This window comes from Acartia tonsa, chromosome 8 (assembly GCF_053477335.1).
Source record: "Acartia tonsa isolate MP-2025a chromosome 8, ASM5347733v1, whole genome shotgun sequence".
Taxonomy (NCBI): domain Eukaryota; kingdom Metazoa; phylum Arthropoda; class Copepoda; order Calanoida; family Acartiidae; genus Acartia; species Acartia tonsa.
In genome coordinates this window covers 10502981-10516979 of record NC_137267.1, presented here as the reverse complement: position 1 = coordinate 10516979, position 13999 = coordinate 10502981, and the positions used below count along the sequence as shown (strand labels likewise).

The 13999-nt window shown below is 30.7% G+C and overlaps 1 protein-coding gene and 1 long non-coding RNA gene across 3 annotated transcripts in view; both read right to left on the bottom strand.

Annotated features, from left to right (window-relative positions):
- Window positions 1-2420, bottom strand: part of LOC145325405 (uncharacterized) — a 37118-nt gene extending 34698 nt beyond the window's left edge. For both annotated transcript variants that reach the window (XM_080168392.1, XM_080168393.1), the window contains exon 1: window positions 2349-2420. In XM_080168392.1, coding sequence (XP_080024518.1) covers window positions 2349-2416 — 68 coding nt within the window. In that variant the 5' untranslated portion in view covers window positions 2417-2420. The remainder of the gene's footprint in view (window positions 1-2348) is intronic.
- A 5174-nt stretch (window positions 2421-7594) lies between these two features.
- LOC145325974 (uncharacterized) lies at window positions 7595-8283 on the bottom strand. Its single transcript, XR_013881686.1, has 3 exons — window positions 8106-8283; window positions 7834-7925; window positions 7595-7726 (listed from the first exon to the last, which is right to left on the bottom strand). It is a non-coding gene; the product is annotated as an uncharacterized LOC145325974 (long non-coding RNA).
- Between the last annotated feature and the right edge of the window lie 5716 nt (window positions 8284-13999).

Sequence of the window (13999 nt, the reverse complement as noted above, 5' to 3'; positions counted from 1 at the left end):
TTTTATAAAATCCACATATCTTCTGAATCTACATCCATTAGGGTATGCCGAAGCAATGTGTTTTTAAATCTATTAGAACCATAAAAATATATTTTTTAAACTTGTTTTTTTTTACTACAAAAATGTGTTATGATACAAAAACACAAAAAAACATAAATAAACATGAGACAAATAACAGACAGAGACTAGAAATATATGGAGAATAGAATTATCAACAACCAATGAGAACTATAGTTTAAAAAATTGCTGGCATCGAGTCTTCCATGAAAACTTAGAAAGTAGGCATAAAAAGACCTACAAATTAACCGACATATCCAAGATAAAATAATGCATGTAGCACGCTTGCCTACCTAAAAATCGCATTAATTAGATCTCTTGCGCGCATCTATATAATATTTGTGATTTATTGAGTCTCTGAGGGGGAGTATTTAAGATAATTTGCAGATTTTTTTTTTACATATTTTAAGCTTTTTGTTTACTATGAACTTTTCTAATTTTGTGCCACATCCCAGAGACATACATACATAATATTTGTTCATTTTGCTTCACACATCCAATGTATTTTTTTCGGAAAATGTTTTTAAAAATGTTATATATAGAGTATTCTTTATTACAGCCCCTGCGCAGTCTACAGCAACTCTTTTATGGTTTGCTCGCAATCCTTATTTATTAGACCATATTGCTTAAATATTTACTTAGTTAATCACAAAAAAACTAAAACATGCTTGTCCAATGGATACTTTTAATATTGAAATAGCCAAGTACAAAAGAGCCGAAAGTTGTTTGCTAGCAGACGAAAAGGGTCCTTAAGACAGGGGCCAGGTAGTTGTGTGGGTAATACATCAATACTTAGTACATTTATTCTTTGAACATTGCTTTGGTTTACTTATTGTATGAATTCTGAATATGCTTTCAAATTTGTGTTTTATTACTGTTTTACAGTCTACTGTCCTCTATAATCCAGAAACTCTTATATATTCTGTTTAAATGCGGGCATAATATGAATAAATGATGAATATTACCATCAAAACTTTTTATTCTTGGTTCTTCCTTATAGTTTTGTTTGCGTTGTATCTCTACAATTGTTAGTTTCCTGCATTTATAATTTGATTTGTTAATAATCGCATCATATTATAGACAGCTTTCCTCGGATATTAAAATGAAAAATTATAAGAATAATGATTTTCATTTTAGTATTCGTGGAAAATAGTCTGTAATACGATGCTATACATGATTTTTCAGTATTGTCACCTACAATTGTCATTCAGAATTTTAAAAGATTCTATGGATATATAATGTTCTTGTTTTATTCTTCCTTATAGTTTTTGATTTATGCTGACAACTAGAACATCCAATAATGATTTATTTTAAGCTATAAGAGTGTGTGTGTGTGCGATTTTGCATTTTAATAACGGGGCTATTTTACAACTAGGGTCAGTTTGTATCAGTTATAAATATGACTAGCGGTTGCGCCCCTAGAGGCTTTTAGGGTCACTTTTAAAAGAAAAGGTTAAAAATATTTTGTTAAGAGGTTCTTTCTCCAGGGGCGATTTATCTTGGGAAATTGGAGTTAACTTTTCCCAAAATAATTATAAACCTTCCCTGGACCTAAAAGAAGAACCTTATCAGTTCAGCGGTAAACGAGAAATTAAGCAACAGATAAACATAAAGACAGAGGACAAACATGCATCCTATTACTTTTATATATCTAAGAATTTCTAAACTTGAACCAGCGGGAATGTTAGAGGTAAATTAGTTTTTCTTTGCATGAAATATCTCTCTCTTTTATTTATTTCATTAGGTTTAGAATATTTTCTATTATTTTTGTTTATGTAAGTTCAAAAGTGTTTATTTTTGTTTTCTATCTTTTGTTTCTTTAAGTTTTCTCTTTCCCATCTTTGATCTAAACTTTGGGATCAGAAAATTGTCCATATATAAAAACAACATGATGCCTGTTTGTGTGTATGTGTAATTGTATGTAGCTAAGGAATCCTTTAACCACTGAACCAATGGGGTTTTCTTTTACATTTAAGCTTCTTATAGGTCCAGGAAAGGTTTTTAACTATTCTGTGGAGGATATCTCCATTAACCCAAGATAAATCACTACTGGAAAAAAAATATCACCCACTGGAAAAAGTTTCCAAACCAACGAATGAAAGAACGGGTTTGTAAAACTTTGAGTGCAAGTATATTATACAGTTCAATGTTTCATCCCTCCATCCTCTGTATTAAATCATATTAACAGCTATACCCAAAAGAATATTTGTAGAGTATCTTCGCTTAATGTAAAATTAGATCCTTTAATAATATAAGTTTCATTTTTCTAGTAACTTTTAAGTTTTTTTTACCTAATTTTCATAGAATCTCTACTTTGAGATCTCTCTCTTCGAAGATGATTTTCTTCAAGTGCTGTCATTTTTACTTCTAAAAAATATATACACATGTCATTTAAGATTAAAAAAAGATCAGTTAATCAAGATTCTTCTTCTTTTATTCGACACTAGTGGCTACGCCCCTAGCATATAGGAGCTCTGTATTGGAAGGGGCTAAGAGTGGCTTTAAAAATATCTATAACCATCCCCATGACTTAAATCTGAAAATGAAATAGCCTTAAGCCATCACAGGCCCTATGTGTAGCTTACCTAAGACAGAGACCCCTCTCGGTTCAATATTTATTGTTATCTTAAGCTTCAGACAAAAATCATTGACTTCTATATAAAATGGGAAAAAGGCGTTTACATAGAAGCTCAGAAAAAAATAGTTTTCCCATGAATAAAACATCATCTATATTGTTTAGACTGAAAGTTGAGTTAACGCCAGATATTTTTTTTTAGCTCCATGATTAATGTTCAGGTAATGAAACAATTCCTGTCATTAAGACTTAAGGCAAATTTTAATAGAATTAATATTTACTTTGCTTTCACAAAAAGTACCTTGTTGATCACTGATACCCACCATCTATTTTTGTAATTAATTAAAAAAGGCAGGGGGGGATTTTTAGTTTGTCTGTAAGGTTAAGTTAGTTTTTATTGGGTAATTGGTAGCCCCACAGGGTTAGGGCAACGCAGGAACGGGTCCCGCGGTGGTCAGGCTTACCCACCTTGCATTTTTTTTTAAATTTATTTTAAAAATAAAGGGAGAGGGGGGGATGTTATCAGTGATCAACAGGAACTTTTGTGTCAAATCACCATATTCAGTATTCCAATAATGAATTCAATAATATTCATGATGGAAAAATTGTCCATTAATGATTAATCAATCATGAAAAGGGCATAATTTTAAAATAATTTGACACATGGAAAATATCATTAACAAAATGTCTATCTTTTTCAGTAAATAAAATTATTTTGAATGATTTGCAAGCCTATACGGACAATCCAGTTCACATTGTTTAGTAAAAATAGATTTATAATATAGCTTAATTTAAAACGTATGAGCAACGTACATGAATTATTTTTAATGTTTATAGCTTTATTGACATTCGCTGCCACAAGCTTTTTTATTGCTAATAAATTTCTATCAATTAAAGTAGCAAATAATGTGTTAATTCTTTTTTAAATAATCGATTATATTCACTGCATTTTGGCACAATAAAATATACTTCAATACAACTTGTTTTTAACTTTGTTTTTATTTCAATTTTATATCAAATAATTTATTTTTGGCTTTTTATCAAAATTTATCATATTCACAATTTTTAGGTTTTTTTATACGACTAGTTATAAATTTACGTTAGGAACTTGTTATAAAAATTTAAAGATAAGTACAAATTTTGAATTACAGTTATTGAGCTTTCCTCCTCTCCAGAGCACCAAAGCAACACTGAAAAACCATTTTTATTGTGGAACGGAGGTAACTTAAAACACGGAGATCCCTCCGGTAAAAATGACTCCCCTACCTCCCTTCCTATACGTCTCTCTCTCTCTCTCTCTCTCTCTCTCTCTCTCTCTCTCTCTCTCTCTCTCTCTCTCTCTCTCTCTCTCTCTCTCTCTCTCTCCTTCTCTCTGTGTGTCTCCGACCCTTTTATCTCTCTCTCTTTCTCTCTACTCTCCCTATTTCTTTTCTCTCTCTTAATTTATCTTACACCTTTTCTCTGTTTTTTTTTTAAATGCGCAGCATCTCTTCAAGTATCTGTTAACCTTACTAAAATTAAGAAATATTGTATCCTGCTATGGGAGTAAATGCTATTAGAGCCGCTTTAATGAAAAACTATTTGAGTATTATATTATTGTGAATGTTAGATAAAACCCCTTTTATTTTTCTTATCCCTTTTTTGTTGGTTACAGTTTAAACTTACTATTTAATACTTTTTATTCGATTGACGTTAAAACTCTATAAAATTTTTAGCGCACTCTTGAATTTTTTTAATATACCTTTTTATTTCATTTTCTGTATATTAAAAAAATGTTATTTAATGTATTTAAAACTTATAAGTACGCACCTAAGAACTTTTTCGGTCTTGTTTCACATTGACTTAAAGTAACTTTACTCAAACTATGAGAGAGTGAGAGAGAGAGAGGAGAGAGAGAGAGGGAGAGAGAGAGAGAGAGAGAAGTGAGAGAGAGAGAGAGAGAGAGAGAGAGAGAGAGAAAGAGAGAGTAAAAGAGGGAGGGATAGAGATAGAAAAAGGGTTAGGGTATGAAAATTAAATATGAATTAGAGAGTGATTATAAATCAAATTAGTCAAATAATAAACAAGGATGACAACATCCATAAAAGCGAAGCACTGAAACGGTAGGACAAACGGACATTAACACTTGTATAGTATCTGAACTGAAAAATCGGAACATAAATGTATAAATGTCGAATCAAAATTGTAGGTAAATTTGTTGAAAAACTGCTTAAAAACAGGATAATGTGTAAGGACATACTTACATTTTTGGACTTGATTATAGAGTTGCTTCGCTTATAATATTGTTCTTTGTTGTCCCAGGAATCAATATACCAAAAATCAGATCAAACGGATAATTAAAACACCTGAAAATTTGTTGTTAAAAAAGTAGAAAAATCAACATGTTTAAAATGAACGCACGGACATTCTGGTAATGATTATAGAGTTGCTACGCTTTCTAAATCGTACCCAACTACTACAGGAATCATCATGCAAAGTTTGATATCGATAGGACAATTCTAACATGCCTAAATTAACGAATAAAAGCTATCTATCTCGGACGGACGGACGTACGGACGGACGGACGGACGGACCGACCCTAATTATAGAAAAGCTTCGCTTTTAAAAAGATTGAGAGAGAAAGCGATGAAAAGGATATGTAGTTATACAGATTTGCCGCTAAAAAGATCCAATCATATGTTATCTTTTCTAAATATTATAATTTTAATTGGTTTCAAATAATGGATTATACTTGGATCTTACTTCAGATTTTAACATCCAACTAAACTCAAGACTGAAGAGGGTGCAATAGCTACCGAAATATATCTCAATAAATAGCTGGGAAGTATCAAAGACTTTTTTACTCAGTGAATTTATCTTATAAATTGACGATTTAACGGTGGCTTACACGCGGCTACGAGCCCTACTTATTCCAAGTAATGTGACTTTATTGGAAGTCCAAGATGTTTATCAAAGAAATATCTTCTTGCTCTAAACAAAGAAATGTAAAAAAAGAAATGCAAACTTTTTTTTCCTTCTATGAAAGTTTTTCCATCTATCACTCCAATGTTTTCAAATCAGCATCTAATTGTAATATGTTACAAACTTTTAGCCAATCCTAAAATTGATCAGATAAAGTAAATAACATCACTGAACTATAGAACTGCCAGGACTGGAATGAAGATGTGATAATATACTAAAACCAGACAAAATAAGTACTATTTAGTAATCTGATACATATCCTTAGCTTACATTCGTTTTTGTTGATGATATATGATTAATGACGTTTGATTTTTGTGAAGATTTTACTGACCAATAACCAAGAGCTGCGACTCTATAACGTATTTGGGTTGTCGTTGATACTGTAGAGGACATCAAATTTCTTCACAGGATGGATCACTGCATTAACCCTTAACGGTCGGGGGGGGGGGGGGAGGGGCGTTGAACGCCCCCTCATCCGGTTTTTTCTATCTCATTTTCTGTGTGTGAAAGATAAAGAGCCCAAACTGCTTGACTTTTTAAGTATGGGTATGACACATAATTGAGAGTTGGAATTTTTGAATATCTCCATCCTGGCGGGCACAGGATGCCAGCAAACCTTTCAGGACATCCAGGTAAAGAGCAAAAAGATTTTTTTGACTAAAACAAAGCATTTTATCATAGCAAAATACTAAAAAATCCTCTAGTAGTACATCCCTATATGAAATACAGGTGTTCAAGTCACTTTCAGGTTCCAGGTATGATCCTGCAGGTCCTGATCCTCCAGGTCTCCAGAAATCTTTAAAAGGCTCCTGTGGCCGCAATTTTTGACTTAGAGACTTCAAATTTTAAACTTAAGCTTTTCTTACATGTCTACATAATGTATTAAAATTTTTCTGCGGCGGCTGGCAGCTGCCCAGCACAGCTGCGGCCGCTGAAATTTATATTTTGATATTTCTAATTTCTAAAAAAATTTTACCCCGGGGGTAAAATTTGCTTGGAGGGGGTAATTACCCCCCCTGAAATCTGTTGGCAGGGGTAAATTTAGTTTACCCCCCCCCCTCCAAAATTTACCCCAGGGGTAAAATTTTTTGGGGGGGTATTTTAAATTATATTAAATATATAGTATTAAAAATGCTCGCGAAGGGCGCAAAATTTTTTTTTATTAGAAATTTTTTATTTTGGGGGGGTATTTACCCCCCCAAAATTGTTTGGGGGGGGGGGTAAATATCCCCTCCTAAATGGTTGGGGGTGCCTACGGCACCCCCAGGGTAGGGGTAAATTTCAAATGGGGGGGGGGGGTAATCGCCCCATTACCCCCCCCCCCCTTGGACGTCTATGATTTAAATCTTAATTTTTAAAACAAAATCAATTTTGAAATATTAAAATTTTTCTTTGATAACAATGTAAATTTTTATAAGTTGATATTTATTTCAGAAATTTGATACACATAAATATTGAAAATCTTACATGACTAAACAATGTCAAAGGAGGATTAGAATATTTCCTCAGAAATTTTTCCATCATATTTTATACACAGATAATTTTAAAAGAATTAATTAAAAATTTTATAAAAGTTTAATCTTATAAGATTCCTTTAAATTTTACAAAATAATATGGCAATATAAAACACTATAAAGATATTTAAAATTCTTTGTTATAAAATCCAAATATTTAATATTTTTATGAAGTAAAACATAGAATAAATGACATTAAAAGTTTTTAGGTAGCATCTGCTAAAATTGTATTGAACAAAAAATACTGTTTTTTTTCTTAGTAATCATATATGTATGCATGGATGTCCAATGGGTGGGGGTAAAGAGGCGATTAATGCCCCCCCCCCCAAAAAAAAAAAGCTTGAACGTCCTTACCTATATGACATAAAGATTTGAATTTTTACCCCCCCCCCCCCCTAATTAAAAAGCTTGTACCATTTGACCATGGAACAGAGCAATTCAATTTAAATAATAAAAAGGCAACTGTCATTGATCTTCAAAGACCATTATTAGAGCTGATTTAAGCAGCTAAGCTTGCCAATGATGAACTTAATGAAATCAAGTATAGAGAGACCAACAAAGAGACCAAGATTACTGCCAAAAGTGATAATCATATCATAGTGTAAAACATCAAGCTCTTCTAATAATAATAATAATATTCAAATTAATGACTATTTATTAGATATAATATATGAAATGTGACACAAAAGTTCTTTTTAACTTCTATTAAGTATATATATGAATTACCTTTAATAGAAACCACATTGCTAGGTCTTCCATTCAGTTTCAATTCAGATTTATCATTTCCTTCGCTTGTGTACTCAGTAAGATATACTTCCCTAATATAAATTCTTCTTGAAAATTTAGTTGGCAACAAAAGATTCAATTGAATAATTATGTCATATAAATATGTGTGTTTTAGTTTTATTTACAAAATTAGTATAACCAATAAGTTATCTCCCATAATAAGTATAACTTTTGCAATAGAAAAAGCAAAACATTGTACTGTTTAGTTTTACCTATCTTGAAGACATCTTGGGTAACAGACTTTTTTGTCACAATATTTCTAAACAATATGAATATTTATTAACACCTTTATTTTTATAGTTGGCTTTCCTTGGAAAATTTGAAAAATTTGAATATAATTATGATTAGATAAATATAAATTTAAGGTTATAACGTTAATATTCCTGTATATTGTCAAGATAGCTTATTCTTGTCCAAATTTTAGTTTCCTCAGCCCAGGTACAATTCTCCTTTAGAACATCTTGGCTTTGGACATAGGGATAACCAGAAAATGTGTTCATTACATTGTTTGGAACACAACTAGAAAAGAAATTGTGATAATTTTAGTTTCAGAAAACAATTGCAAATAGCAAGCAAAACAAAAATTATTAATTCAGAAATTAAGAGAAAGCTTTAAGACCTGACATTCCATTCACTGAAAAAGTTAGTAGTAAGTCTTTGTTGCCAAGGAAGGTATGTTTTATCATCATAACATTGTCTCTTCTCATACATCAGTTTTCCTGAATGTTTCAGTGTAAAATTAATGATATTGGTTAATATGGCAAAATTTAGTGAATCTTTGAATGGACACACAGTTGGACAATTCGAATTATGGAGTATCCTTGCTACTAATAATACCTTTCACATCCACTAGTTCAACTAATTCTCTTGTAAATGAAATTATAAGTTTTTGACCAGGCTTCAGATCAATTTGTTTCTCTGGACTGAAAATTAAGTAATTTCTATTGGTTTTGATATTATACACACTGAAAAAATAATTTACAAGAATTTTATTGTACCTATAAAATGGGTAAGGCTTGGATGTATGTTGAATGAAAATGCTGTAAGTCAAGTTTCTATTGAAGAACACATAAAGCCCATCATTTGGTTCATTATTTGAGTTTGCTTTTACCTATGAATAACAATCAAAATGTGAAATGAGATAATTATCCTCTTCTGCTAAATTTTTCACTATTTTATCTAAACCAAACTGACCAAACTTTGCTAGATTCACTTCACTAAGAGAAGCAATTGATAATGAGTATTTTATACCTTTGGTTGATTGTAAGAATACTTAAGAATTAATTCCATAAAGAAAAATTATTAAATTGCAATTAATGAATTTTATCCTAACAAAATGTTTTATGTAATGTGACTCATTGTATTATATAGTTCAATATTAAAAACTAAAGGAATTTACTTTGATGTTGAAGCATCTACCTCTCCATGTTACTATTTCTGACCACTCAACAGCAACTTCCATTGGTCCTATTTCTTTAACTGTAAAATACAAATGAAAAAAAACTACATATATTTTTCTATTTCCAAATCTATGCAAGGTAAAAAAACTGTATTTTCTATATTTAACTTAATAAATCGCTTTGAATGTGATTATGATGTTATGCAATGTAGTTATGCCATGTCTTCAATAAGTATTCTTATTATTTTAAATAATACCTGTTTCATTAGCATTAAAGGTCTTGCAAAATCTCATTGAGCTATTCATAAGCAAATTACAAGTTAAGTTTAGATCATCAAAAGTAAACAGAAGATCATCTGGATTATCATTCAGGAGTTTGTAAACTTCTTGTTGTCTAATGTCCTTCATCTCATAGATTGAACTTTCCAAGTTTTTGAAATATAGTTGCCTATAATATAATAGTATAACAAGTATATTAATTATGCCTTTTTAAGGTTAGATATGTATATTCAATAGTTTACTATTCAATGTAAGATCTTCAACTTCTATGAAGTTTTATAAAGTAGTTAATTTAAAACAAATATTTTTCTCACCTGCCATAAATTACCATACTTTTGTTTAAGTTGTGAGGGCAAACTACAATGTTTGGAAAAGGCAATGACTGTATCTGATGAAAGATAATAAAAATTTTAAAGAAAATTGAGATTATCATTTTTGAAAATACAACTAAAATTAATATCAACAATGAATATAATTTAATATAAATATAATACCTCTGGTATCAGATTGTATTTGAAATGGGAGTTTCCTATAACATAATAAATTACATATTTAAACTTTACTTAAAATGTCAAACAAGGATGACAACATCAATAAGTAGTGAAGCAAAGAATAGTAAGACAGAGAATATACAAACACTAAAAATCACAAAACCTTAAAAAATAAGATTTATGTGTTTGAACGTTGTAAAAAGTAAAGCTGTCAGATTAAGCCCCAATAGGCTAGACGACTAAACTTTGAATGACCTAATATATTATCTAAATGAGAAACGAAATCTGATTCTTAAGGAATTACTTTATTATCAAAAGTGTTAACCTTGAAATCATTAAGCTGAAAATACAAACAATATTAATAAATCATCATCAAAAATATTATGCAATATTTAAGAAAATTGTTTATGAAATTTCAACTTATAAGGAAGCTACACTCAGTATTGTATATTTAAAAAGCAGGGCATTACTATAAGCATTTGTGTTTGCAACAACATACATAAAATAAATCTAAATTGTCACTATAATTCAATTACTTATGATATGATTCAAATTGTTAACTCAATGAATATATAAAAATAAAACAAGTACAACTTGTGTCTAAAATAGACTGCGATTACACTCGCTAAAGGCAAATACAATTAAACAACAAATATTCACTTTAAAAAGTAATAAACAAAAATCAATTTCATATCTGCTAAAATTTAAAGATTCTTTGAAATGTAAAAATGAACCTCGTTTAGCTCCAGTCACAAGAAAGAAAATAGAAGTTCAAAGTATAAGTGAGCTTTAATTTACTATCACAGAGATACAACAAAAGAATAAAGGGTTGCAAATGAAATATGGCAATTTAAAATAGATGCTAAAATCTTCTGTTGCATTTTAACTTTGTGGGGAAACCTCCGTTGCGAGGTAAGAAAAGGGGAGGAAACAATTTGCATATGTGTACAATTTGCTCCTAATGTGAAATCAAGCTAAACCTTCATTGGATGAAAGGTTTACGGCTCAAAAGTTAGGTTTAATGACCTAGCCAGCTGAGGTGGATACTTAAAAACATTAATATTACTTGAAGACATGTTCAACGACTCAGTCTTCCAAGACTCGAGGTTAGATTTTTACCTCTTCTTAAAAACAGTTCAAGAGCTCTTGAAGACATGTCAATTTTGCATTAAAAAATCCTCTCGCTTTCCCTCCTAATAACCTGTCATTAATAAGAGTTAACAACTTTTTATCTTAAGTTTTATTTACATTTTTTCAAAGTGAAAATCACAAGCGATTTCGCACCTAGCATTTAGGAACTCTATATTCAAAGAGTAGAAAATAGCATAAAGCCATTTATAATAGAATATTGTATTGTATAATAAACAATTTTCAACGAATAATAAAATAAAGCTTCGGTCCCTCAGAAAATAGCAATTGATAATAAACTTATGATATTTAATTTTACTATCTGTGGAAATATTAAATAAATTGGTAAAAATACTTGTTTCTCACCCTATGCCCCCCAACTAAAGCAAAGTGTCTATTTTGCAGACCAACATACACACACTGTTCGATGTAAATTCAGAACACTTCAAAGAATCCTTCAAATGCCTACTTGAAGAATGGTCTTTAAAGAGTAACTCTTCAAGGAAAAGTTTTAAAGAATTACTTTTTGCCAAAAGACTTCAACACTGCAATATTTCGAGACGTCGACAATGTTTTAAGTATCCACCTCTGGGGAATATTAAAGTAGCATCATACATAGATAAAATATACTTAGATTTGCGATAATATTTAAATTTTAAATATCACGAATAATTCCATAAGAGATTTTAAACAAAAGCCCTTTTTGCTGCCTATACAAAAGATGCGTAAAAGCAGTTAGACTACCATAGATTTTGTTTGTATCTAATTAAGGTGCATAATGAAAAGAATATTGGCAAGAAGTTTCAGTCGTGTAACTTTGGTAGGAGCCGAGAAAATCTGTTATAAAAATATTTTATAGAAGCCGAGAAAATCATGTTTTCACCAAACATTTCAGACATATGGACAATGAAATACAGACAGACATTTCAAATTATAGGCTTTGCTACTAAAAACACCATGTATAAAGTATATTGAATACAGCTATTAATTCTAAAACAGAAAATCAACATATGAGTTTAGGCTATAATGAACTATTTCTTATTTTAATAAGGGGCTTGATACATTTTTCACCTTCAAAGTAAGCAAACTTTCATACCCTATACATTTCATTACCCCTATAAATTCTAAGAATAGAAGTTCATTGCTCAAATCTAATATCTGTGCCTTTACCTTTGAGATAACTGTCAAAGGTTGCTAAATGTGAACAAAGGATGGCAACTCCAATCATCAAGAAGGTGGCCAATCCTTCTAACACCAATTCAACCTACAAACGAATAAAGATGTTAATTCAAATAATAATAAGAGGTAGGTAACTCATGTACCTTACTTATACATTATGCTGGTATTAATATTCCAATATGGCTTTGAAACCATTAATATCCACTGGATTAGAACCAGTTCTCAGCCATACTAAAAAATCATGTATAGCATCGTTTTACAGACAATTTTCCATGAATAGTAAAATAAAAAATTATTAAATTAATACCAGTTTTGTTAGCCTGGGCCTTCTACACCTTCAGGCTAACAAAACTAATATTTTCTAATATTTTTATTTTAATATCAGCAGATTGCTGTCTATAATACAATGTGATAAATAACATTTACCTTGCCCATTGTGAATGGAACCCAATAGCTTACTTTTTCTTACTGGTAATATTTAGTTTCCTAACGATACATTCAAAATTACTTATAACTTATATAATGTAAACAGAGCATTGTTTGAACACTATTGAAAATCTTTAAAATAGATAATTCAACCTTGTACAAAGTTTTTTTTATGTAATTTCTACAGAAAAGATACTTTATAACTTGAAATTTCTATTTGTTTGTTGGATAGAATGTAAGGGAGCATTGATTATCTTGCCCAGCGAAACTTAAAAAAAAAAGGTAGCATGCTACGTTGTTCAATATCGTTGGCGATAAACATTGGAAAATCGGCCTTTCAAGAAAAGGTAGCATGCAAGTTCGCCATCGATATTGTAGCAGATTAGCATAAAGTAATGCTGCTCTCTATACGGTTCTTTCTAAAGTATGAAAGCCTCTCAGCTCTTTTTTCTCACTTCTTCTATTTTTATCCTCTCTCTCACTTACTCTCTTTAAATTTATGCTACTATTGTGCGACTTCGCCCCATACTCTGCTACGATATCGATGGCGAACTCGTATGCCACCTTTTGCTTGAAAGGCCAATTTTCCAACATTTATTGCCAAAAAATTAGGTGTTAATTCATTTCGAATGGGATTCGAGGTAGCATAGGAATCGGTTCATATATAGCACAAGCTTGAAGGCGACTCTATGGCGAAATATCTTGCTGGGTTGGCTACTATCTAAGGTACCTTAGTTTTTTTTGTGTCTAGAGATTTCCATTTACATTGTGATTCTGCTTCAATACTCAATTTGTCCAATGCAATTGAATTTGTACTTTGGCACTTTTGAATGTTGTCATCCTTGTTTCATTACAAATAATTCGTAAGAAATTACTGTAAAAGTGGAAATTACATTCTGGAAATTATTGTAATGCTTTTGTATTTTACTTTTACTGCATTTTTGCTTTACAATGTTGGGAAGCTTGACCCTAATAGAACATGCTCCTAAATGGACATTACTATCATGACTCTTATCAAAAAGTCCATTAAAATAATTAGACAGTGATCTGTGTGTAAAGATTGTTTCTCCATAACACTTTACATTACCTTGGATCTAAAGGGATAAGAAAATGGCAATTGAAATAATCCCCAATGATGATACACAAAATTAACTCTTCTGTAGATTATAATTAGTGGTTGAAACGTTTGTAACACTCAAATTAA